At 39.0% G+C, this 26,620-nt stretch overlaps 2 protein-coding genes across 3 annotated transcripts in view; both read right to left on the bottom strand.

The window, feature by feature from the left end:
* Positions 1-4,170: 4,170 nt before the first annotated feature.
* Positions 4,171-18,006, bottom strand: LOC146329853 (polyunsaturated fatty acid lipoxygenase ALOX15B-like). The gene is made up of 14 exons (XM_084715237.1): positions 17,787-18,006; positions 17,157-17,353; positions 16,927-17,008; positions 16,614-16,736; positions 16,398-16,501; positions 13,971-14,137; positions 13,669-13,812; positions 12,487-12,690; positions 11,532-11,618; positions 11,248-11,417; positions 6,660-6,781; positions 6,437-6,537; positions 5,809-5,979; positions 4,171-5,674 (listed from the first exon to the last, which is right to left on the bottom strand). The coding sequence occupies exons 1-14, from the start codon at positions 17,948-17,950 to the stop codon at positions 5,495-5,497; spliced, it is 2,016 nt and encodes a 671-aa protein (XP_084571363.1). The 5' UTR covers positions 17,951-18,006; the 3' UTR covers positions 4,171-5,494.
* A 452-nt stretch (positions 18,007-18,458) lies between these two features.
* The window catches only part of tbck (TBC1 domain containing kinase), a 69,723-nt gene continuing 61,561 nt past the window's right edge, over positions 18,459-26,620 (bottom strand). For both annotated transcript variants that reach the window (XM_084715234.1, XM_084715235.1), the window contains exon 26: positions 18,459-20,260. In XM_084715234.1, the coding sequence (XP_084571360.1) occupies positions 20,150-20,260 (111 nt within the window). In that variant the 3' untranslated portion in view covers positions 18,459-20,149. The remainder of the gene's footprint in view (positions 20,261-26,620) is intronic.

The raw sequence follows: 26,620 nt of genomic DNA, 5'->3' as shown, positions 1-26,620 counted from the left end.
AGCCAGCATCTGGAAGCCTGGGTTTGCTTTGCTCAGTTCAGGGGTTTCAAGAGATATTGATTAATTTTGGATTGTTGCTTATGGTTTGGTGTTCAGGGTTCTTTTCTAGGGAATAAATCATGATGTAGCTATTATTCATAATAGAGACCAAAGGCCCTATTTTACCCCCAGTGCAAAGCTGTTGCACTACAGGTGGCGTGCAGGTGGCTTTGCTATCTTATACTGGTTAAAACATCATGCACAAGTGTGTGTCTCTAAAGTTAATCTCACTAATAAGGAATAAGGAATTATAATTATTACAATTGTAAAGCCCAATAAATCTCAACAGACCTGCAAAGTGCCCACGGGACGGGATCACAGCTGTCAGATCGTCTTTAATAAATCAGTCAGCATGACAGCTGGAGCAGCTGTAGTATTTGTGTCTTAGTGTTTATTGGGATCCAGAAAAATAAACAAGGATTAAACAATAATAATCTTGACATACAAAATGAACAAGATGTTATATCTGACTTAGAGACCAGGGAGAAAAAGGTCTGTGTGCTTCTGTTAGAGCCTGATGCTGGTTGGATATATCTGTTGGGTGCGTAATTTTGCACACGGATTATCAAACTTCAGAAACACTTTGTGAGTCTGTTTCCTACACAAGTAGTGTTAGTGGGACAGAGCAGTGATGATGGGAGGAGGAGCAGTGGCCACACTGGTTCAGCTTGCACCATCTCTCTCCTCCACTCCTCAGCCAGCGGAGCTGCATAACAATAATGATAATAATCATGATTTTTAAAATGCAACATAATTTCAAGGTGTTTCAGTGTAAAGCAGTTACATATCGACATTAACGATTCATTTATTGTATTACTTTTGGCAGGTGTTAATGTAAAATAAACTATTTACACAAGAAGCTGCTTTGGAGACGTCCATATATCACGCATTCTCGCGCTTTTACCTCTTGAACCAAGAGATCTGTCTCCTCATTTTGAAAGTCTCCTCTCGTTATTTCCTCCTGGTAAATCTGCTGTCATGCTGCCAACACTTACACTCCCAGTGCAACTGCTTCTTAAAAGTGATGTGAGACGAATTTCTGATTGGTTTATTGCATGTTTGGCTGAAAGTCGCCCATGAATTAATCAAGGTACTTGGGTACAGCTGATAGGTGTATCTTGCTGTGCACTGCTGATGCAAGGGACGGGACAGGCGCCCCGGCACAGGATTGAGAGGTGGATTTGGACACACCTTGAATAAATTAAATCCATTGCGCCTTGTGCTTTAGATGAGCATAATGTAGGGTCCTAAGTGTCCTAAGAATCAATTGTTCTGATAAGTTTGTAGGTACATTGAATTTGGATTGCAAATCAGCCCAGTTTTTATGTAGACCAGCAATGGGTACCTCAGAATACTGCGTGTTGAAATCCACAATGGATTGGATTGTAAAACTTTTGATGAAAGCATTTCCTTCTCTGGATTTCTTTTTTGGCATGTGAAGTATAAGATATTATATGACCTCTATGGTACGCCTTTGAACTCTCTCAAAGTAAAGCATATGACACTGAATTAACTTTATTAGTCTTAAAGAATACTGAAGGGGCTTATGTTTCCACAGAGGTCGTTCTCTGACATGTAAAGGAAAACAGACCTAGAATCACAGCAAGCAATCTGATATAAACAATGCTTAGCTGTATATTCAATTTGTCTAACCACTGGAATGTTGGAGCCATCTATAAAAAAAAAACAATCTAGTCTGGAAAATGAGCTCTGAACATGAGAAACAAAAAGAAAAATGCCTAGCTGATGGGTTCAAAAATCTCCAAGGGTCCACATAACCATTTTGTTGCAATAAACAGTGAGAAGGCCTTTGCAATACCACAAAATATTCCCTTAGAACAAGAACTATTGAGCTGTAGATGACTAATACAGTTCAGATCTCCTGAAAAGACTAACTGGTGTTAGGGCTGGGCAATGTATCAATATAACATCAATATCATGATATAAGACTAGATATTATATTAGGTCATCTAAAGTATGTTGTAAGTGTTGTATTTTCCTGATTTTGAAGCCTCTGGAAACTCAACAACAGCTTTTATTAAACTAAAGTGATAATATGTGTTTTTTTATTATTTGATTTACCAAACTGTTCTATTTTATTATTTGCCTTTCCAACAATGTTAAGGTATTTGGTCAAAACTATTGAGATTTTTTTGTTTAATGTAGTTTATTTGCACAATAAAAACAAACAATATGCAACAAATGGAAAGGACAGCAGCTGCAGTGCAGAAGAGGCAGAAAGCCTGAAAGGCTTATTGAGAGTCCCTCCCCTAAAAAAAAAGCAGAATTGCTCATCAAAAATAAACAGGAAGAGCAAACAGAACAAACAACAAACAAACAATAAAAATACGATTAGCACAAACTATCTCAAGACACACAACAAGCATAAACAAGAAAAGAAAAGAAAAGACAAGACATTATACCAAACACCACTGAGAAAATTCCTCACTACAGGTTAAAGTTGTGATTTTAAACCTTGCTGCTGTAAAATATGTAGTAACAAGTATGGCAGTGGAAATTTCCTTAAAGTGGTCATTGTGCAGAAAAATGGTTCCTGTCTGTGTTTTACTATTATGACATGTTTGGATTAATATTAATGCTGCATTAATGTGTATGTTGCATTTTAGTGCAGCAGATTTTTAAGGTTGTGCTAATTTGAGCTATTTTTGGGTTTGATCTACAGCAATGTATTATAATCTACAGGACTGCCATATATTTGCAAGAGAATTTATAGTGTTATTTAAATTTTACTTGCGACTGTGTTAATGTGCTCAGTCTATGATAGGTAATTGTCAAGGGCAATTTATGTTGCAACCCAAAACAATACCTTTAGCTTTGGATACATATGATACATTTAAGGCTAATTTATTTCCTATTATTTCTAATCATAAGCTAAATTCAACTTTCTGGACAAAACTTGATTCATTGTATGTCATTGCTGCATAATAAACTGTAGAATCATCAGCGTACATTGATATATCTGCATTTTTCATAATAGAGGGCAAGTCATTAATGAAAATGGAAAACAGGAGTGGTCCCAGACAACTTCCTTGAGGTATACCACATACTAAACTACTTCTGTTTGATAGACTATCATTGTAAAATTCCCTGTGTTTTCCCTTAACCAATCGTCAGTCATTTGCTTAAATGCTGTATGGGTGGACTAACGCTTTCTGTATGCATGTATACATACAGAATGCATGCAAAAACCTCATCATCCCGATTAGGAGCAAAAACATTCACTAGAGGACAGTGTTAACTGGTTTTGATGGACTAAAAAGTCTAACGCAAGTGTTATAAGATCTCTCTCCTCCTGGACAGAATGAGTACCTGACAGAGAACCAGAGTCAATGTTATAAAACAAGGGGCCTTACCGAAACGTAGTGAAGGAAGCCTCGGTTAGTATAGTGAAAAGATCAGGTCCAGAGAATCTTTCAATAGATCAAGTGATCTACTTGGTTTTATATACTGAAAGTATACAAAGCCTACTTCCAAAAACACAGTACTTTGAAAACAGAAAAATCTGCCTCTCGTGGTCTCTCAGAGTTACTTCTCCTTTAACACATTGGAGCTGAGGGGTTTTTGAAGACCAGTGAAAGGCAGGGCTTCAATAACATACGGTCAAAACCTAAGCAACAATTAGTCATAGGTCAGATACATGCAAGATATACGTAAACAAAGTATTAAGTTCCTCTTTTAAGAAAAGCTTTGGCACAAAAAATGCAGTGTTGCAGTTTCATACCAGTATTCCCTTTCAATATATCGCAAATATTCATACTAAACTAGTCATTATTGTTTATAGTAATAGTTACTTGAGAGGGACAGTTATGGAACTGGATTTATTGTGTTATTCCAACTGTGAGCCACAGTCATCATTGGCATTTGCCACTGTAAAATATGAGATTCTGGTCCATTAAAACATTTAGCATGGCTTATCAACCTCCAACATTTACTGATGGGCATAAGACACGTATTTCATTTATTCAGGCAGACCCGGAGCTGGGAAAAAAAATGAAGGACCACATCCCTCCCAGTAATTCTCCCAGCAGCTCTCACACAGGGCCTACGGATGTTGCTAGCAGGGTACAGGAACATACAGTAGGGTATAGAAACCAATCTAGACACTTGAGGCAGAGCTGATGCAATTCAGTGACTTTTATTAACACAAAATCAGAGAAGGCAGTCCAAACAGGCAAACACATTCTGACAAGGAGCAGACAAAAATCAAAAGTTCAATAAAAAAGCTAAGTCCAAAACAACCAGGTAACACGTCAATAAGTTATTATGCAAGTACAAGTCAATGTACAAGAAAATGTCATCAGCATGCGCCATTCATCTGCGCAGCTACAGCAGTAAACAATGGCTCCTTCATCCTCGAATCTCTTCCTTGCATCTCTCGCTCACATATTTGCTTGGAAGAGCTATGATGCAAGGAAGAGACGTGAATGAGGAAAGCACGGAGGCACGTTAGCATAATGAAAAGCATCCCAGTTAACTGCAAAGCAGATGGGATGTGGGAACAGGTGTGTGGATGAGTGTGGCAGTCAGGCGATGATGAGAGGAAGGTAAACTCTGAAGTCATCTGGTGGATGGCAAGAGGATGGCTGGTCTGGGGAGTTGAGGGAAAGAGCATGGCCCAGGAAAACAGAGCCAGAGCTGATAGGCCTTTTCCAACAACGTGGAAGTGGCCCCATTTCATTTTAAGCACCTAATTTTAAACCATTCAGAGTATTTTCACTAGAAAAAAGGTTCAGAACCCAAAAAGTTGGTTCCCAACTGGAAGCAAAAAAAAAAGCAGGTTTTCCTTGGGAACCAAAGTGGTCATGTCTTATTCTACAGGTTGTGGATTATTGCATTATGCATCCTTGATTTCAATGGTTCCACTCAATGCTGGTGGAAAAGTAGACTGGTTTGCCAAATAGCACCAAGGTTCGAAGAATCTTCAACAGAACTGGTTCAAGAACCAGGGCTAATTTGGTGGTAAAGGGCCTCAGAGCAACATGGGGAATGTTTGGGGTGAAGGACTGGTTGATAAGGGGAACTGAGGAACAGATTGTGACATCTTTTGTTATTTGCAATTTCTAAAGTTCAGTCTCTGGCTTAGTTCCCCCTTTCTGGCAAAAAGAAGGATGCAGTCTCAATGTTTGCCCTTTCCTAACAACATCAGCAACTTCTAAATGTACTTAACATTTTGTATTTTATATTAGTAAACTCTTTGAATAACATGTCCTGTTCATTCACTGACAACTCAAGAAGAAGATTTAAGATTTGAATTGTGATTAAAATAGCACGTTTTCACAGTTAAATCAAGCAGGTTGTATAAATACCACAAATCAGCATACAATGATCACATGCGGTAGTTAATTTGCACTGTAGTATCAGTTAAAAACAGAACATGCAGGTGCACATGAGGCTGAATTTGGCCCACAGCTGAGAAGGTCACACCACCTGATGTTTAAATGGCCACACTGTTTTCTACCTCTGACGGATCCATGTATGTGTACGGGACTTCCAAACTCTGGTTTCTGAGTTTGATGGATGCGCTCAACGCTTTAAGATCATCTTGAAAATCCTTGATCAAGTTGCGGGGAATCGCCTCACTGAAATGTTCCTCTGGGTACTGGCCAAGAGGGACCTGATGAGATCAATAATACATTTATTTATTTGTTTGTATCAAACATAGACTATCGGTAACATAACACAATATACATTTGTAGGAAGTGAGCAGTTTTTTTCAGTGGCTGGATCATGGAAGGCTTGGGTACTTACGAAGTCGGAGGACTGTTTGCTGAGTAGCCACATTGTGGCCATGCCCTGCACTGTTGTGTTGACGTCGGGGAATGTCTGCAGCATTGTGGCCTCACTTGTCAATCCCTTTGTGGTTGGTGGAGGAAGTTGCAGGGTGATGGGAGTGTTGGGCATCCAGCCACCGTAGTCATACTGTGAGTGAAAGATACACAGAAAGGCGAGTAAGACATTTTGAAGCCATGCCATGTCAGTCTGTTGGAACTAAAGTTTCTACATTCATGGTCCCCAGAAGATGAATCCCAATAACTCTGGTGATCCCTTGACTTTTCCTCTGGTGCCGACATGTGGTTCATATTTGTGGTTTTGAGAAAAATGTCTGAAACGTTCTTCTGGATGGCCAGTGTGGTTCAGACATCAGTGTTCCCCTCAGGATGAACTGTGATAACTTTGACTTTTCCTGTTGTGCTATCAGAGTTTGGTCAGATTACTTAGTCAGATATTGCATACAAATTACATGGCAAGTTTTGTAATTAGTAACAACAGAAACAAATGTAATCTAATCTCAATACTTCCTTCAAAAGTTTTAAACCTGTGTTTACACAATTATACACATATCACAATTTCACTCTTACACCACAAAAGGATTCACCTGTCCATTGTTGACAGCTGAGTGTTGCACTGAGCCAGTGAAGATCACCATGGTGACAAACTTGATCAGCTCAGCCACGGACGTCAGCCTCTGTGGAATTCCTGAGAATTGAACAGAATAAACTGCATTAATAACTTTAAAGACATCTGGATGACAAAATTGTAACTGCACATGAATGCACACATTTATCACCAATAAGACTGAACTTTTCTTTTAAGCCCACCTGTGGATGCTTGGGAAAGGAATCCATGTTCAAAAATGTCCTGAATCCACTTCTGTAGTTCAGTGTCTTGCTTGACCTCATTGTCGTCCTTGTAGTAGTGGCAGAGCACTCCTTTCACAAACCTTTGAGAAATATTGTTATTAACTTCTGTAAAACATATTTTTGTTGACTTACACATTTCTACACATACTGCAGGAATATAAAACTTTTTGGCAAGATGTCTAGGAATGATCTTTAAGAATGATCAGCTCTGTTCTTTTAAGATTTGGTGCGATGTTGACACAGTGATAGATTGCTGGTGCGAATTGCTGAGGGTGATGGGGAGTATTTCCCCCTCTCTGCTTTTGATATCTGTGGTCATTAATTTTTTATCCCCAGTGGGGATACAGGTTATCCTTGCTTCTGGTCAGACTGAATTTATTAAGCCAGGGCCCCACCGTGCTATTCTAGCCCTGATCTCCCACTTGCTGAAAAAGTTTGGATAGTGCAGACAAACTACCCCTGATCAAAAGCAAATCGCAGTGCGAACTGCCTGAACTGTTCAGAGACATGATCCAGACCTCGTCCAGGACTCACAAAGTCATAATGTGCCTATGCCAATATTTTAAGAATTAAGATTTTATTTAGGAAAATTCCTCCCCCTCTGTTTTTTTTAACAATTCGCATATTGGGTACATCTTATATTTGAGTTATAACTGGGCGGCAAATAGCTTAACTTAGCACAAACTTAGCCTGCCTTACTTTAAAATTCAAATATATGCCTACTTGCACTTCTGACCCTCTTTTGTTTAAACCATACACAAACAGAAATGTAGAAAAGTAACTCCTAGTTAAGCTGTGTTTTTGCCGGGAGTTACATGCTGCAACTACTTCTTGATAAACGGTGGGCAGGTGCTGTGACTTCCTGGAGACTCATTAGTCCCTGACAACCTAACAATGACGACAACACCCCGGGAATAAACACATGCTACAAAATGTGTTAATTAATGAGCTTTAGAGGTGTTAGTGGGTGTATTTTTTGAAGTTTAGAGAGATCTTTCGGTTTTTATGCTAAGCTAAGATAATCGCCTCTTGAGTGTAGCTCCATACTCAACATACAGACATGAGAGTGGTATTGATCTTCTCATCTAACTATTGGCTAGGAAGTACCTGTAATTTGTATTCCTTTTATATAAACCCTAAAGAAATAATTTGATGTTCTTTCCAATACAGTCCCCTCCACCATAATAAAAACTATCACATTCTAACACTCGTCAGAGCTACAGGACTAAACCACACTGAGGACTGCTTTTTATTGAAACTGATACCTTCCAGGCGTAACTTAATGGATGCCCCCCCTCTCATCTCACCTAGGTTCTCTACCCAAGTACCTCACGCAGGAACATGTAGAACGTTTGATAGCCAACTGTGACAGTCTACTCGATTTATAGCCAGTAGCTCAGATTTAGATCACCCATTTACTGTACTGTCATCTCTTTAAGGCGTTGTTAAACTAACACCTTGACACTTGACATTTAAAGGGCAAATCAACAATAAATCAAACAGCTCAAAACTGCTGCAGCACTGCTCTTAATGGGTTCAGACTCTGAGCATGTTAACGCTGAGGTGCTGTAACACGCCATCAGAGATGTCAAAGGACCTGATTGTCTTCTCTAAAAAGGTTCGGTCCTGCAGTGTAATTTAGAGGAAGAACTTTCAGACGTTTGAGCACTTAAAACCTGGCTTTTGCCATCTTCTTGTGTTGTAATGAGACGTATTCGTAATAGTTTGACTGTGTTATTTTCATCAGTGAGGGTAGATTACTGTGAATATCAGAAACACCTCTCAGTCTAACACCATAAAATTCAAGAACACAACTCCACAGCCTCCAAACGATTATGATTATCATTAAATGATTATAAGCTGAACACCTCTGAAACAGTTCTGGAGCATCATAACCTCTCTGATGGTCAGACTGATTGCATTGATTGTTTTATTAGACTATATTAGTTATAGCCTAGTGTACTTAAACTGTAAACTGAGTGCTTCTAGGATGCAATAAGCTGTTATTCAGGACCACAAAACGTACAGCAGCCATATCCTCTGATGACATGTTTCAACATATTCTGATTCGGGTATTGCATTAAGATGGACTAACTGACAGAGTTGCTGCAAATAAACTGTCAGCATATATGTTGTGGTTTTTCAGCAAGACTGATGAAAGAAATCCTTCCTGAGAAAACCAACCGAATTATATAAGAGGGCAGGATCTGGGCTCTTTTATTTCCTATACCAAGACAACTTGTTGCGCATGATCACTTCTTTAAACCATCTCAACGTTCCCTCGCTTCTCATCTACTGGGTACACAGCTTTCTCAGCGGCAAACCACAAACAGTCAGAGCGGGTACTGCAACATCCTCAGCCATCATCACCAATGCCAGAGCCCAACAAGGTTGTGTCCTGAGTCCCTTCTTGTTTACCCTTTACACCAATGACTGCATCAGACTTAAAATATTCCGATGACACCGCCATACTTGCTCTCTTAATGACAATAACTCTGTTTTAGGTTATCAAAACTACATCTCACACCTCACATAATTAAATTTTCATCTAAGGATGCCTTAGGAAAAAAGTTGCATTTTCTCAGGGTGATTTAAGGATTTAATTTCTAAGTATCTGCCCTTAAATATTATGTGTTGCCACAAGGTCCTCAGTGATCATTTTCCTCGGACAATTTTAAGGTAATCGTAACAGTACCTTAAAAGTGAAATAGTTTGTGGAACATAGGACAATGGCTGAATTTATGGTGACTTTTACTTGTCTGTGTTGTCCATTTTGGAGAAACTAACTAACTAAAGGCCCATGTCCACACTGTGTTTTTTTCAGGCAGAAAGGCACTGCCAGGGTGCTGCAGAGACCTGCGATGAAACGTCTGGTCTGTTAAGGAAAACGCTGCATGTGGGGTTTGTGTCTATGACAACAGTATCTTGAAAGTTCCTATGCCATTGTTGCACAGTCTAGCTTTCACTGTGAGCACGAACCAGAAGATGCGCTGCCTCAGTCTGGCTCGGCTCGTCCAACCAGTGCCGCAGGGATCTGCATCTGTTTCACCTGAAGTTGTGTCTTGATATGGGCTTGTTTTCAGTTGAGCAGCTGTAAAACACTGCTTAAATATATACCACTTTCTAAACATTTAGCTTTAAGTTTATCAGATTCACTTAAAACTGAGCTCTGAACAACACACCACTGGCATCCACAAAAGACTGTCCGCCATCCTCAAACTCAAAGCCTTTTCTGTTGCAGCCCCACCTTCTTTGGCTACTGTACAAAAGCAGCATTCCACCCGTTCTCTTTCCACCATTTCTTCACTATGTTAACCAACGGGAACAAACTGAAATTGATCACTCAGAGTGCCTCCAGAATTATTGGTCTCCCCATCCCCGGCCTCTCAGGCCTCAACAGCAAAGCAGTTACACGCAGAGCACACACCATAGCACATGACCCCAGGCACCACCTCAACCCATTTATCCACCCTGCTTCCATCTGGCTGTAGATACAGATCACTAACTTGGAAACGAGCACACTATGTCAGAAGTTTTGTTCTCTCTGCCGTTGTGCCAGTTAAAGGTAAAATCTGCAAATCAGTGTATGTAGACTATAACATAATCCCTTTCAATCATCACTTATGACCCACTATAGTGTGTGGTGGTGTCTGTATTTGCAGAGACTCCACCTTTTGCCTGTATTTCCTTGTTTTTTCTCTCATTATTTTGCTGCGATTCACCAATCCAAAACATGGGACATCCCAATGCATTAACAAACAGCTCAGACAAATCCTTACTGACTCTACCTTTAACATAATATGCCGGTAACTACCAGAGGTTGAGGGGCTTTGTGATCTGTGTACAAACATGAATGGTGTGATGCCTACTGTGTATTTATATTTGTATCTCTGTTTTGACCTGAGTTCAGACTGTGGCAACATATTTCCTTGTACAAGGACAGTAAAGAATCTATTGTATCTTATTTTATTGTATCCCCAATATCAACTGCCATCCTCTGGCTTGTAATTTTTTTAGTTAAGTTTATAGTATGGGTTATGTGGGCTCAGTCAACTGTAAATAATGTCAAAGCAGCCTGAAACTTCAGTCACTAGTGATCAGTAGTGGCAAAATCAAACCCTGGCTCCACAGAAAACGTCAGACTAAATAGCAGACTGGTAATGAAATGGCTGATCGGGCTACGATGGCTCAGCCAGGCGTCATTTACCAGAGCGTGGAGCACAATTTACGGATGAACTCAGTGGAATAAAATGAACCCTCTAATCCTACATTTGTATTTTCAGGTTGCTTTCCTGCGAGGATTGGTGCTCCCTGCTGGAGCAGTCTCATAGACACAGATGTGTAGCCTTTGTGCTGGCCAGCTGCTCTGTCCTGTCCTCATTATCATCATTTCAGTTTAGGAGAGCATGTGATTCAGTTGTTTGCTTGGCTTCTAGAAAATTACTAAACTAGTTGTGTATTTCTTCCCTGTAAGTGAAAATAACAGCCATAATTTTGCACCAATATCATATTAATTATTAAAATAAAACAGAGGGGCCTAAAATACCTTTGGATGATATCCCAAAGGCTGAGTCCATCATCTCTGTAGTAGAAGTTGGGCACATCCTCTAGCCCACGCTCAGCGATGTCATCTGGTATACAGAGGGAGGTGTAGGTAATCGAGGACAGCGATCTCTGCAGGAGCATGACCAGTCCCTCTCCACCAGACGCTGCAAACTAGGCAACAGTCAAATATGCAAGGAACAGAGTTTGAGACAAATACTGCACTTGACAATGAACAAAAATAAACATTCAGGTAGTGGTCTACTAGGCGCGTTGGTCTTATCGTACCTCTGTGAAAACTCCAGTCTCAGATATGAGAAGGCGTCGAGCCAAGAAGTTGATCTGCAGAGTGTAGCGAGTGTGAGGTAGGAGGAGCTGAGGGAAAGAGGGAACACTGTTAGTTACAATAGTCAACAGCGCAGAGGTGGCGAAAGTACAGACATTCTTTACTCAAGTAGAGGTATTGGTACGTAAAAAGGACTGGTGAAAGTACTGATTCAGTTTCTTCACTCAAGTAAAAGTGAAATGTTCTCCAAGAACAAAAGTAAAAAGTTTCCCTCTAAAGGACTTTTCTACCAGTTGTTTCTGAGCAACTGAACTTCACCTGCTCTCCACAGCTGAATCTCCCTCTCTAGTCTGTTTCATCTTATATCTTTTATGTTGTTTTAGTCTTATGTCATTTTCGTCTTGTTATGTCTACTAGGTTCTTTTCATCTTATGTCTTGTTATATCATTTTTGCCTTGCTGTTTTGTAGGTCACTTTTGTCTTGTTGCATTTTTTATGTTTTTGTCTTGTTATGTCTGTTTTGTGTGATATGCACCGATGGAATCGTTTTTCTACATGTTACTGTTCAATCTATTTAGGTTGAAATTGATCTTGATGTTGGGAAGTAGGCGCTCAGTGATGCAAAATAAAAACAATTCCCATAAAATACATCAAAATAAAGCAACAACCCTCTTTTGATTATGTAAAGAGTATAAAGTGCAAATATTTCTGTTAAAATGCAGGAAGTAAAAGTAAAATGTTGTCAAAAAAATGAATACTCGAGTGGAGCACAGATAATGGAAACTCTAAGTATTTGTACTTGGTTACTTCCCACCTGTGGTTAAAAACACCAGAAATCTTCATGCTTGCAGAGAAGAGCGCTAACACTTCATGATTCATCACCTTCTGAAGATTCAAAGATCAGTAAGTTGAAAAGACTTGAAATACAGTACGTTCAGTATTCTCACTTGCAGTTACCTTGTACAGAGGATGCACCATGGGCACGTTGCGCAGCAGCGACACTGCAAACACCTCAGCCAGCAGATGAGTGCGCAGCAGGTGTACATTGAGTTGATGCTCACTAAAATCTGCACTTCTCACAAAAATCTTGGCCGTCAACCAGTCGTACTCGGAATCAGTGGGGACAAAGATGGGATTGTCGTCTCCTGGAGTCTGCTTCAGCTGCAGGAGAAGAAAGGCAGATGTGGTTCATTTAATTAATTCAGTCATTACCAGTACTGGTCAATAACGTCTAATAATTTTCTGTTAAGGTAAATTCGTCATTGAATCCACTCTACAATTAGACTGTAGTTTCTTCAGTGTTACATTCGTACATCAATGCTTGCGTGTCTAAATTTACAAGTTTTTGACAGAGGGCAGCAGGCAGGAATTGGCCTTACTCAAGTCCTGTCCCTTTTTATTCTGTGCTCCAGTAATAGTTGAGCCAGTTTAGTACTGGTGGAACTTTCTCCTTCCTTGTTTCCTGTACTTAGATATGCTATGTGCTAGGCTCATTAATGTTGAAAAGGAAACCAAATTTTCAAGCTGATTTAAAATGTTGCTGGGGGACCTGTAAGAGCAGCATAGTCACATCTTACCTCAGCTAATAAAATGCTATCTAATTAGCTAACTAACAATTGATGTGCATCCTGTGTTTTCCTGGAAGTTACAGCAACTGGCTAGAAAATACAAATTTCTCTGTGTTTGAAAATTGTGAGTACAAATATATAACATACTGTATATCTAGAGTTTTTAGACTTTCTAACATAGAAATGTTACATATTTTAGCTTTTAAAGGTAACCCAGCAACATCTTTTGACCATCTTCAAAATTCAAAAACATAGATGAGCTTAGCAAATAACATATCAGGAAGCAGGAAAAGAGGAAGTTGACAAAGGTTCTGTTGAATACTAAGCTCACTGCAGTGGCTATAAGAGGACCTTTTTTAACATGGCTTGGAGGCAGACAGGAAGAGAGTAACTGCCTTTCCTAGCAGAGAAAATTCAGAGCAGTTATTAGGATACTAGCCACAGAAGCTAGAACTCTATGTCTGGCATTAAAAAACACTCAGCGGGGTCACAGCTGAGCCTACATCATATAGTTTTAATGATATCAATCAGTTATATCAGCTTTACTATTATAGTAAAATGCTAATCTCACCTGAATAGCAATTGGCATCAGCCTGTCATCAGGTGTTCTGTACAAAAGGACGAGGGGAGCCATCAAGTACTGCTTCTTCCCATTGACGGTGTTTGTTTTCAGTCCATCCAAACGCTTGTAGTCACACAGGAATATGTTGCCTTTCTGTTTGAAATGTTGGCAAAGATGAGAAATGATTTGACTCTCATGCACACAAAGAGGATATTACATAAACATATATGGTGACCATGTAATATCACATCCAATTTCATATTCAACATGTTCAAACATGACCCAAGGTCAATTAAGGTCAAGACAATCACCCGCATTTCATCTTCCAGGCTATTATTGCCCTGGAGGAAGACCATGTCATCAGTGACCGGAAAGTTATTGGGCAGGGCTGAACAACGCTGGATCAATATGGGGTTGACACCATTTAGGTACTGATAGCCGAAAAAATCATCCTCCTTCCAGTGTTCCTGGACGTAATCTGGAAAAAAGAGCAAAGTTGAATTTCATAGAGTTTCAATAATGTGTTGCAAAGAAATCAGAGTTACAGATAAAATTGGACAATGTTTCTAACTGTTTCAAATTCAGTTGACAGTGGACACACATCGCCAGACCAGTTCACAAATGCACATTAGTCTGGAAGCCCTCAGTTAATTTTCGATTTCAAACAGGCATTATCAATGTGCAGAGATGGATGTAATTGCATAGAGCTACAACCAGAGCCATGAAAGATGTGACACAGCATATCTGGTAAATTACACATCTAATCCTGTCAGTACTGACACTTACTTATCAACAAAGGCTTTCTATGCAGATGTTTTCTTCTACTTATACAGAAAATATACCGTCCAGTTAGTTTAATCCTGACGTGATAGCTGATTCAACAGAAATAGTTCCACATCCAGCAGATGGGAGAAGTTAGTCTTCACATCTGTCTGCCAGAAAGTTCTTCTTTACACATGATTTACAGTCTGTTTTAACCCAAACCGTGTTCTTTTCCTAAACCTAACCAAGTAGTCTCCTGGATGGAAGTCTTATGCTTAACCTATTCATCCAATACAGCCTGCTCCTGATGTGGACTGATGCGATGTCACTGAAGACAACAGAGTGGAAGCGCTGCTGGGTCTTTCTGTTGGTCACAATGCAGGTGCTCTTTGGATACTTCAGGTATTTTGCACTTATTCTTCAGGTGCAGGGCTCACTGCATGGGTCAAACAGTCTCAGTAAAAAATCAAAAAACAAGGCTCCTCCAAAAACACACCAAGGCACACTGTAAAGTTTGTATAAAATTAGGATGCCTTTATTTTACATGGCAAAAAGAGTTAAAAAATTACCAATGCGTATCGACTAACACAGGTCTTCATCAGAGTCAGACAGGGGTAACTTGCATACTTATGCTGTGTTACACTAATGAGTTGAGTAGGAGTTTAATACCCTGTCAAGACAGACCAAGTGTGCCAAAGTGAAAAAGTTTTTCACTGTCTGACCTTGATGAAGATCTGTGTTGGTCGATACGTGTTGGTCATTTTTTTTTTTTTTTTTTTTACTATTTTTGACTCGTGCCTTGATGTTTTGTGCCTTTTTGATTTTTTACTGAGATTGTTTGACCCACGCAATGAACCCTTCACCTGAAGAATAAGTGGACTTGTCACCTGACTTCCTACAGCCTTTCTGTCAGAAGGCCCTTTCTTGCAGACAGCTTTCTGGGCTTTCTGACAGAGAGATTTCTGAGAGCCCTGATTCCTAAACCCTTGTCTAGACCACAAACGTCACATCAGCATCATGCTCGCGTGACAACAGCTTCACGACCCACTGAAGCGTCTGTTTGCATTGGATCCATCCTGTCCGAGCATTTCAAAGCACCAGGAACAAATGAGCAGCATAACTTTATGTGCGGTGCAAAGGTTTGCTTCAATGTGTGTAAATATTCCTGATCTATTTTTCCATCAGCACAACGCATGATTGTGGCATAAGCACAGCTGTCTGTGTGTGTGTGTGTGTGTGTGTGTGTGTGCACATACTGTGGGTGTGGATGATTGGGTGAAAGTAAAAGAGAGTACTGATGGCTGCGTGGTGATCAGAGCAGAGTTCAGCAGTGAAGTTGTCTAGTGGCAATATATGTATAGTTTTCCCGCAATTTAATACTGCAGAAGTTCAATAAGTTGAAGAAGAAGCTGCTGGGTAAAGTGAAGGGAGAGTCTGTGGGCTCAAACCGTAGTAGAGTGATCAGATCTCTGGCTCTGGAGCACTCTCTGCACAAATTTACAAAATGTGGATAAATATATCCATTTTACTGGACATCAACCTTACATTTATGCGCGTACTGTCAAAAAAAAGAGATTTGCGGGGTGGGAACAGCTGCATATATTAAAATGAGAGTATTTCTGTTGTGTGTGACATACGAGGGAAAACTGCGTCTGACTCTCGGTTGAGACAACAGACCGACTTCTTCCATGTGTCCACATCAAGTGCAACCATCTTTGTAGTTTGCAAAAATGGTTCAGTGGCCAATAAGGTTGTGCTCTTCTGTATAAACGGTTGTGATTGGCCTGATCAGATCCATGTCACATTCTCACTTTCACCAAACCAAGTAAAGGAGCTAATTGACTTTCCAAACATCAGTCAAATCTAATGGCTTGTTCTTGGGAATAAAAACAATTAAAACACTTATTTAGGTAGCACCGTGAAATACAGATGCACACAGTATCAAGTTTCGTTACACTACCATTACAGCACATTACCTGATATGTCAGTCCGTTTGCAGCAGAACACTCGATTGAGACTATCAATATCAGTCCAGTTCATCATGTTATCACTCAGCCCCTTCAGCTGCAGCTCAGCCAGTCTGGAAAATAAAAGGAAAGCGTAAATCTATTATGATGTCTGGAGTCGTTTTGACAGGAATGTTCATATAGTGGTTACACAGATATACATCTGACAGAATTTGAGGACTTCACCCTGTGGCTGCAGTGTAAACAAACTCTGTAGTCTTCGTGAAGGAGAAGCGGACCTCACAAGGCAGAGATAAAGGGTCTTCTACCTTGATGCAGTGGGGTATTCCCTCTGCATACACATGCCAGCTGGAACAAACAGAGAGGAGGAGAGTGGTGAGGTTTAGATACCAGTGCATCCACAGTTTTTAATTCAGACTTTGTCACGTGGCGGTTAATTTATCACTAAATATTATAAAACAAAGGTGGAGGAGAATTGTGGGCATGTTAGTTTTGGGCTGCATAAAGCTAAGATGTGTACAAGCTCTGAGACTCTCACCGATAGTCTTTCGCTCGCTGGTCCAGCTCCTGCTCTCGACTGTACCTGCCAAGATGATGGTTGTCCTCATAGACTTTCAAGGCTTTAAGAAAGAACCGCAGGGAGGTTAAAAAAATGTTGAGATGTATATATGCAATATACTGCATGAATGTACTCTTGCTCTCTTTATAGTCTGTCTCGCAGAGCTTGTCTTCCTTTTATGTTTTTTGTGGTCAGAGAACAGCACAAACCTCTTCCCTCTCTGAAGCGGTGCACCTCGCTGTCAGTGATCCAGCGGTGGATAGGGAAGGTGTAAATGTCTCCTTCAGGGGATTTAACTTCCACCTTGGTAGGGAACCAGGAGTCTTCCGGGAACAGTAGGAGACGCTTTTTGTCAAGCTCTATCAGAACCAGCCTTCCGATGGAGACCTGGCAGTCCACGGTAAAGGTGGACACCTGGAGTAATGATGAAATTAGCATAAAGTGTACTTGAGTTGCAACATCACAGAATCGCTGAATGTAACAAAACAAAACTTTGCACAAAATTACAGTTTTATGATGCTCCTTATGGGAAGGTTTTTGCTGCTTTGGTCACCTTTGTGGGTGTAGTTGCTAAGCAGCACACATGATCTGATTGTTGCTGCCCATATGAGCTTCTCTAAACTTTATTCATTCTTGAGAATTGGGACAAAACCAAAAGTTTTGATTTTTATGCTTTAGTTATGCTGGAAAAAATATATTTTAAAAGATCAACCTCCTGGCCATCCTTAAAGAATATATATATATAATTTAATTTCTTTTCAGGAGGACATGATATTTCCCTATTTCAAGAATGGGTGATATTTAATAATCTCATCTAGAAAAAGTTAAGAGAGGGGGATTTCAAACTTACTGCTCCATTCACAAAGGCTGTAACTCCTTTGTAGCTAGCGAGCCACTTCCGTTCGCTCTCGCCAGTCTCGCCCACCAGCTTAATGAAGACATTGTTAAAAGTGGTGGCACCGACGACATCAGCAGTGTACACAGTCACTTGATAAGCCACCATTTTCACTCTGGAAAGCAGAAGAATCCTAGTGGGGAGAGAAATAATAACACTGCCAGTGTCATTAGATAAACATTAAAAGAATCTTTAACACACAGGTATCACAATTGAAAAGGCCACTGGCAAAATTTAGACATTTTCTCACTTATGACTGCTCAGTCATTACTAACTCATTTTTATAAAGCCTCTGTCTTACCTTTGTTAATAAGAATGAGATGGAGTCCTCCTTTGATCAAACTCATCACCAGTGGTTCCTTTTTTATACGCACCGTTAAGTGGGAGTGTCCTGTCAGTAACATTAGGACACCTCTGTTGATGGAATGTTTTACTTCTATGAGCAATTACTGCTCTTGCAACACAACAGCAAGACCATGCAGACAGTGATGCTGCAAGGCATACCTATTTTAATGGAGAAAAACCAGCATTTCTACTGCTACACCTGAGACTGTCACAGTCAACTCACAGTATCGGTTCTGATTTAATGCTAAAACGACAAAAAAGTGTTCATCAACACAGTTTATCAGTCAGTTTAATTACAAACGAATGTAACATAATAGTAATCAGTTTCTATAACGAGGCAAATCCATACAGTACAGTAGAATGTACAGCAGAAACAATTCAGTGATGTGTAAACAAAGTAATGCAAATACTTGTTATGACATTACTTAATGCACAAAACACTGTTATTTATATTGTTTCTCACACATACACACACTCAAGTGGCCACTTCAATTGCTGGAACTGTACAATCTATTGCAACTCAACACAACAGCCATAAATTCTACCTTTTATGAAGTCTGTTTTGTTGCCATGTGTACGGCTGAATAATTAATCGAAGTATAATCAAAATCGTAATAAGGCCAAGTGCAATGTCCAAATCACGGAAGCCGCATTTTTGATAAAGGTAAAATGCGTCACAACATACCATTATAAATGAAGCACTGTAGTATTCCAGAGATGCCCTAACCTACAAATCATTTTCCAGATGTAAGTGAACATGTTTGTTTGGCCCAGACCCCGTTAAAAATCATTTTTATTTTTTTGTTCATTGAAAATGGAATGTAAAAATTACCATTTCACTAAAACTGACTCTTATCAAAAGCAGAATATCTGTCAAAATGATCACAATATGATTTTTTTCATATCGTTCAGCCTAGAAATGTTAAATTTAAATAATATACTTATTACCAAGGTCTTACTTAAAGGGACAGTTCCCCAAAAAATAATAAAAAATACATTTTGTCCTCTTACCTGCATTGCTATTTATTACAGATACAGAGTTTGGGAGATATCGCCATAGAAACTACTTTCTTTCTACCACAGAAAGAAAGTAGTTCCTCATCAAATTTCTCGCAAGGTCTGTAGATTATCTTGAGTAATCAGATCATGATTTCTGGAAGGAAACATTGCTGTTAAATTTGTGAACTGTGTTTTTTAATGCTTTGAGCAGCACAAACCGAGTGCCGTTTAGTCCCATTATACTGGTGAGAAGACAGATATCCCCAAAATTTGGCAAAACAAACTACATGAACGTGCATTTTTGATTCTGGGGTGAACTGCGTCTTGTGCTGGACTATAGCAAGAGGTGTTTCTAATTTTTTTGTCTTACCATTTTATATGCATGTGGGAGGCAGAATATCAGAAAAGCCGATGAATATATTACAGCTGGTAACACAATCACCCCTACTGTAACTATGACCTTGTCAATTCTACATCATATAATAAACACCTCTCTGACAGTGTTAAAAAAAAAAGGACCACGACAGACATCATAAAAGTACACTTCACAGCAAAGCGGTGGTATTGGATTACATGAGATCATGCAGGCGTACCTTCATGTAATAAAGCACCACTGAGTTCCTTAGATCAACCGGCTCAGAACGACATACACCAAGATATTTATATCGGTCACAGACAGCTCAATTTATCAGTGCAAAGCTACAACAACACAGAGCAGTTGTTCCAGAAAAAGAAAAATTGATTCAATCATTCTTGTTTTGAGACAGAAAATAATAAAACAAATGCCCTGTAAATACATTTGGTGATGAAATCAAACTGGGTTACAAAGGAGACTATTTCAAAGTAGTTTTTCATTTTGCACCAACAAGTCAACAATGACATTGTTGTTTTCAGCTGAAAATGCGATACACAGTCTTTTCGCTTGTCCCTTTTGTTCATGTGAAGCTGAGGTCCCGTGCGGGGTCAGATCTGCGGGGAGGGGACAGTCAGGAGGCCAGTGGGCTTCAGCTTGTTGATCCCTCCATCCAGGATACAAACCCGTGGGAAATTTACCTTGACCAGGTGTGCTGCAAACTGGGAAGAAAGGCAAAAAAAATAAAAAGTTTTGCAAGTACTCATGAGCTCACATGATTCCAACAGTATGTAGTTTCATTTAGTTAATTCTCAGAACTCCTTCAGTTGCCCAAGACAAGAAAAAACATCTTTACATAATAACAGCCATTCAATACTTAGGTAACACCTGGATGTGTAATGCGTTACATAATGTGTCAGGTGTGTCGTGAGAGTAAGAGCAGACACAAGACAAATACTGTGAGTGTGACTTCGAGGAAGTACAGGAAAACTCATAGAGGGACAAATGATTTTGCCTAAAAGAAGAATAACTTATCTGAACTAATCTGTGTCCAGGTAATGCAGAGACAGGCTCTCATAAAGTTAATTCAACAACTGTCTAACATAACTTCAACACAAGTATAAAAGGTGAACAGAAAAAGGAAGAGGAAGAAGAAGAAGGAAAAAAAAGATGAACCAATGAGAAATTCAAGTGCTTTTTTTCCCCAGTTCTAGGAAAGGAGAGAAGCGAGTATGATTTCACCTCAACAGTGTTATGAAATCTGATGATTAAACCTCTGTCTGTAAGACTTCATACGCAACAATAATTACGAAAAAACTCAAATTGAAGGATGCATGCGCTTCAGTTGTGCCATGCAGTGTATAACAAAGAGTTGGAGTTTAATCTGTGATGCACAGATTTAATGATAGGGGAAAATGTTGTGACACAACCTAAATTACTGGATAGGGTATCAGCGAGTTTGCAAGTTTATGCCCCATCATGTCATTAATTAGCCCAGAAACGGGGTTTTGCAACTTCCCATTTAGCTACTTCCTTTTTTTTTAATGCACTGGTATCAGATCAGTAACCTGTACTGACCAATACAAAAAGTTCAGGTATTGATATCAGGAAGGAAAAAATGTTCTTATACTTCTGTACATAAGTACATGGTTACTGTACTTATTTCAATGATGCGCCTTTAAAGCGCACCAGAAAAATAATAATAATGAAAAGTAAATAACTCAATTGAGCATCATAGAATGCAAAAGTATTAGTCTATTGATGCTAAGTCACAGCAATAAAAAAACAAATAAAACAGACAACAACAAATTGAAAAGAAACACAAGTAGAAAAATGAAATATCAATGTCATGGATAAATTGACTGATCCATTCCATTTCATTTTGTTCATGTGTCTGTCACACAGCAACAACAACAACAACAACAAAATTTCTTGTAATGTCAGTCACACACTCAAATCTGTTTTAGAGTATAGTTAAAAAAAAAAAATCAGATCCAATCAGCTCTAATCCATATAAAAACAGAGCACGAAGAATGAAGCTTACTTCTGAATGCCAACAGGGTTTAAATGTTAGAGGTTTACAGTGAAGCCTGACCACACAGTGAGTGGACTCATTGCTTTGCCCCAAAACTAATGATAATGCCGGTGGTGCTGCTCACAGGGATGTGTATGGCATTTAAGCATAATTGAGTCCTTTTATCGACCTTTAATTTCGTGACCTGCACGACTGAGAGGCCTGATGAATTACTGAAGTTTATCACAAAGCTCAGATGGGGAATTTCAAGAGTGGGGTTGGTCACTGTGACAAAACACCACATCTTAAAAACTCACAGTTATGAAATTCAGTGAATAGTTATGAATAATTCAGTGTTGATAAAGATGATCAATTGTCATGCTTATATTTATACCTCTATTATATGATGACAATGATGAATAATCATAAAGAAATGGCTGCGTGACAACACTGCTGTTGGACATGCTTCAGCTTAAAGCACATGATGATTACAGTGAAAAACATCAGATGCAAAAAAGCCACTATTTGTATATATAAACGTTATGTTATAAACATTTCACAAACAGCTCTGCTTCCCATCCACTCTCTCTGCAGATGTGTTCTTTTTCTTCTTTTTTTTTTTTGGAGTTCTTGCAGGTTAGAAGCTAAGATCTTGGTGTTGTTCCTAAAAAAGGCAGGACTGTCTCCTCAATTAAAGAGAACTACTTATTTTCCTCTCCAACATATGGAAGGAGGACATCTTTTCTAAATCGGGTTGTTGCCTGAAGCAATATCCCTGCTGAGTTTTTAAATTCAAGTTTGGCTAATTTATTCTAAACAGAGCACAAAAGGAGAATTTATAATGATCAATATACTTCTCTGTTCTGTTATGCTGAAGCGAGCAAAGTTATTTTTGTGCACTGAAATGTCAAAGACAATGATTTATGTAAAATACAGTCTCAGCCCCGGCTAATGTCCTAGTGTCTTTTAGAAAAGAAGCAAAGACACAGTAGACCTTAATTATACTCTATATTACACTATACATGAAGACTGATTAATCTACACTACTGAGAACTCACATTTTGGAATATTTGCACCCAAGCAAAACTCAATCAGAGTAGCTGTTTTCTCCACACTGTGATGAATTTGACAAGACAGAGGTCTGGGTATTGGGCCTTTGTGTCATAAAATCTTTAATGTTAACAAGACTAGGGGCACTATTACCAGATACTACTAGACAGTTTGGTGTTTTCCTGACCTTGACATTCCATATATGTGGTAACGTGGTGCCCAACACAGGGTGCATGGTGCTCAGGTGGGAGGAGGCATGCAGATACGCTGGCGGTTCATTCAAATGAGGCGGCGCAGAAGACTAACTTAGTTATTTTGGTGGAAAATGTGTTTAAGACTTTTCACTAAAAGTAGAAGTTTCAGAGCCATGTCTGTTTCTAAAGCAACCTCATTCTGCTCCTCTTTTGGTGATTTTGTCTCCAGCCAGTAGACGTGTTTATGTATCGGCTGCTTTAAGACTGTATGAGGAGCTTCTCCTTCAGTTCATCAAAATCCCTGCAGATGCCTGAAGGCGGCAGGACAGATATGTTGATGAATCTAAAGCTTCTGATGGGAGATGTGCAAGTTTAATTTTAAAAATATATTAAAGCATTTTTGAAGTATAGCACATCACATCCTGTACAAACTTGGTACCACCCCTTCTGATTGTACGTCGACGTCGCTGTCATTTTGGTCTGATCAAGGCTGGCCTGTGAATAAGTACATGTAAACAGGGGAGCAGCATTTTTCCCAAATAAAAAGCACTATAACATCTAGATTTCTCAAATGATTTCAATTAGTCAGTTTTATAAAGTTGTTTTACATACTATAAGTGTTGCTGGAGTTTTGACCTGTTTAAATTTTTTTTCCTTCTCCATGCACCTTAAAAATAAGTGAAGTTGTGTCAGAAACCCCTACACTGCTACACCAGAACACAGTGCCATTACATACAGCAGTCCACAATGTCTGCCTTGCTTAAATTACATTCAGCCTGCACCAGGCTGCAACATAATAATCCCATACACCTGTGCACACATAAAACCGGCCCATTTTAACTGGGTATTCTGCCTTTTTATGCAAGAGATGTCAGATATCGGGGCTCATTAATCCTGTGTGTCACAGCTTCCTTAGCAGCTTTCTTAAAAAAATAAATAAATAAATTTAGAAAATCAGCATTTCTTGTTTTATTCTTGAATTCATTATGAAGCAAACAGTGCTTTAATATATGATGTAACCATTTGCAATGTGAAATACAGTAGAATTATGACTGAAAAAGTCTAATATTGATTGATGTGCAGTGTGTTCACATCGTGCCGCTCTGCACCATCCAGGCAACAACATGACATCCTGGCGAGGCAGATTCTTCATTTGTTGAGCTATTGTTATTATGCATCAGCGTGACTGGCACAGCTGTTTAAGAGCAACAAGACTATGAGAACATGCAAACTGAAAAACCTCAGCCAGGCAGGTTTGAAGCCAGAACTTTCTTGCTGTGAGGCAGGTTCAGCACCACCACTCTGCCCCGCCTGTGTTGATGAGTCATTTTTAATTCATTGAGCATTAGGATGATAGACAGGATCAGGATAAGTAATCACTGCTCTCCTGTGAAAAAAAAAAAATCTTTCAAAACCACAGAACAATCTCATCAGACACCTGCTTTGTGCAATTCACCCACAATACAAGTGATAAGTTTTAAAGAAGACAATATGACACAGAGGTCTGCCTGTCATGACCCCCAAGCAGGACATCGAGGAAATTCCATGCAAAAATCTCTGACAGAGACAACTTGCGTTGTTTTTTTAAATAGTTTTTCTAGTTTAAAAAATGTTCCCTTGCACAGCAGCAAATTGAGTGTCCACATTGTGCATCTGTTTCTTGGTAGATAGCAGCCAGTATCCAATCTAAACCTTTTGTTGTTCATGTTGGTTGTAAAAAAAAGAGAAAGAAATGGAGGAACTTTCTCCAACAGATCGATGGTATCACACTTTTGGTAGCGTAGTCAGTATTATTTATTCATGAATCTCTTTATTCATGAATTTAATGAAAATAGTTGTTGTAAATAGTTGTTGAGATATTTAAGTTAGGACCAACGTGGTGGAATAACAGGCCAACATTATCATCTCAGTTTAGCATGGTGTTCTCTGTTTTTCTGTTTTGGGCGTTTATGCCTTTGATGTATAGAACAGCTGACAGGAAAAGGGGAGACAAAGTGGGGGAATGACATGCACCAAAGGACTGTGGGCAGAAGTTCACCTCAAGGCCACTGCTGAGGACGCATAGCCTCAGTACATGTGGCAAACTCTCTGCCAACTGAGCTACCAGATCACCTTAATGGCTTATTCTAAGGTAAGGAAAACACAAGTACTATTTTTAGGTGATTATACACTAGAAAAACACACTCATCAATATTATGCTCAATATCTGACATATTCCGTCAATAAATCCCCGTAAATCTTACACACTGGACCTTTAACTACAGTTCTCAATATTTCTAATGCACTTTGAAACAATAACAGTACCGACCTATGAGTGCCTAAGATCAGGGACATAAATATAGACTGTGCAGGCACTGTGGTTGCTGAGGTGGGATGGGGTCCACTGTGATGGCTGGAGAATGGGACCTTCAGATTGCTACCTTGAAAATAAGCCTGTGCTCAAAGAACTCATATCAAATTGAAAATGGTGCTATTTGCCCTGCAAACTCACCTCCATCATAGTTTTCTTTTTCTTCTTTGGGGGGTAAAATAGTCAGTAGGAATCTATAACAAAATTATGTGCTTATTCTTTATTAAATTAAACAATATTTTTGTATTTTCTTTCATATTTTTGTCATATGCAGATGCAATCATAATAGCTGGGTAATATGCATATATGTTGTCTGATGTCAAGTCTCTATCGATAGATACACAGTTGCTAGTTTGGGTGCAGAATATGTCAAGACTGACAAGCTGAGCATAAGGCTGAGCAGCAGGCTAAAATTTATATCATGGTATAAATGAAGGCATGAATGGCAATGGTATATGTCATAGTGTTTTTCTTTAAACAATTCTTTTCTTTCTAAATTCGTAAAGCACTAGTATGACAACTGATTGGTAGATATTACTGTACTCTTAACTGTATTACTAGGACCTTTTCCTAAATATATCAAATATTACTACCTCTGTCGTCTGACATGATTTGCAGATGATCGCTTTCTGCTTGTTGTCTGACTTTTTAAAGCTGAACCAAGTCCATGTAAGTTAAGTGCACCTGTCTTTTTTCCAACTCCTTCTCCTCTTCGTTGTGTTCACTGTAGTGTATTGTTACAAACAACTTAAAACTAAAGCTGTCTGTTGCAGTTTAATTTAGTCTGCCATATATCTTATAACGCGCTGATATTACTGGTTCTTTTATCTGTGCTTTTAACATTTTGTTGAAACTATAACCCTATTATTATTATAATTATTATTATTATTATTATTATTATTATTATTATTATTATCACCCACCAATATGTAATGCAGGGGATTACAATTTCCAAAACAGTAATAACATTATAATTACTAACCAAGTATCCCTAAGTTACTGAGTTACATTTTGACCTCTGTAGGTTCTTATGCTAACGTGTACATGTGGCACGTCAGTGCAGGTCATGACACCTTCTTGACAAAAAAACTGAACAAGAAATGGAGGATGAAGGGGAGGAGGAGAGGAGTATACCTTCACAGAGGGAAGTAGTGTCATTACTTTGAGTTTGTTTGACTCCTTTTTTACCACCACAGCTGACATCTGGGTATTAATTGTGTCAAAAGTTCACCAGAAAAGCAGTTCAACTTTGGAGCGCAACACAACCACCAACAAGGTACAAAAGTAATGTAGTAATGTAACTAATTACTGATTATACCAAGTAATAAGTAAAGTGATATTATAACTCTTTAAAGGCTTTTTAGTGAGTGAAAAGTAACTTAATTCATATCCTGATTACCTTGGCCAACAGTGCATATATAACTCACTATCACTATGGTGGGTTATGTAATCCATATCTATCTAAATACATCAG

This window comes from Lutjanus erythropterus, chromosome 3 (genome assembly GCF_056507025.1).
Source record: "Lutjanus erythropterus isolate fLutEry1 chromosome 3, fLutEry1.hap2, whole genome shotgun sequence".
Classification (NCBI taxonomy): Eukaryota; Metazoa; Chordata; class Actinopteri; order Lutjaniformes; family Lutjanidae; genus Lutjanus; species Lutjanus erythropterus.
The sequence above is the reverse complement of the archived record's forward strand: the minus strand, read 5'-3'. Positions and strand labels throughout refer to the sequence as shown.

Bases quoted from the DNA above. Each gene is read 5' to 3' on its own strand.
- LOC146329853 (XM_084715237.1), bottom strand. From the start codon at position 17,950: ATGGTGGCTTATCAAGTGACTGTGTACACTGCTGATGTCGTCGGTGCC. The intron at 6,538-6,659 runs GTGGGCTTAAAA...TTCAATTCTCAG, and splicing joins CCTTTCCCAAGCATCCACAG to GAATTCCACAGAGGCTGACG. The intron at 5,675-5,808 runs GTAAGTACCCAA...TGATCTCATCAG, and splicing joins GCAAACAGTCCTCCGACTTC to GTCCCTCTTGGCCAGTACCC.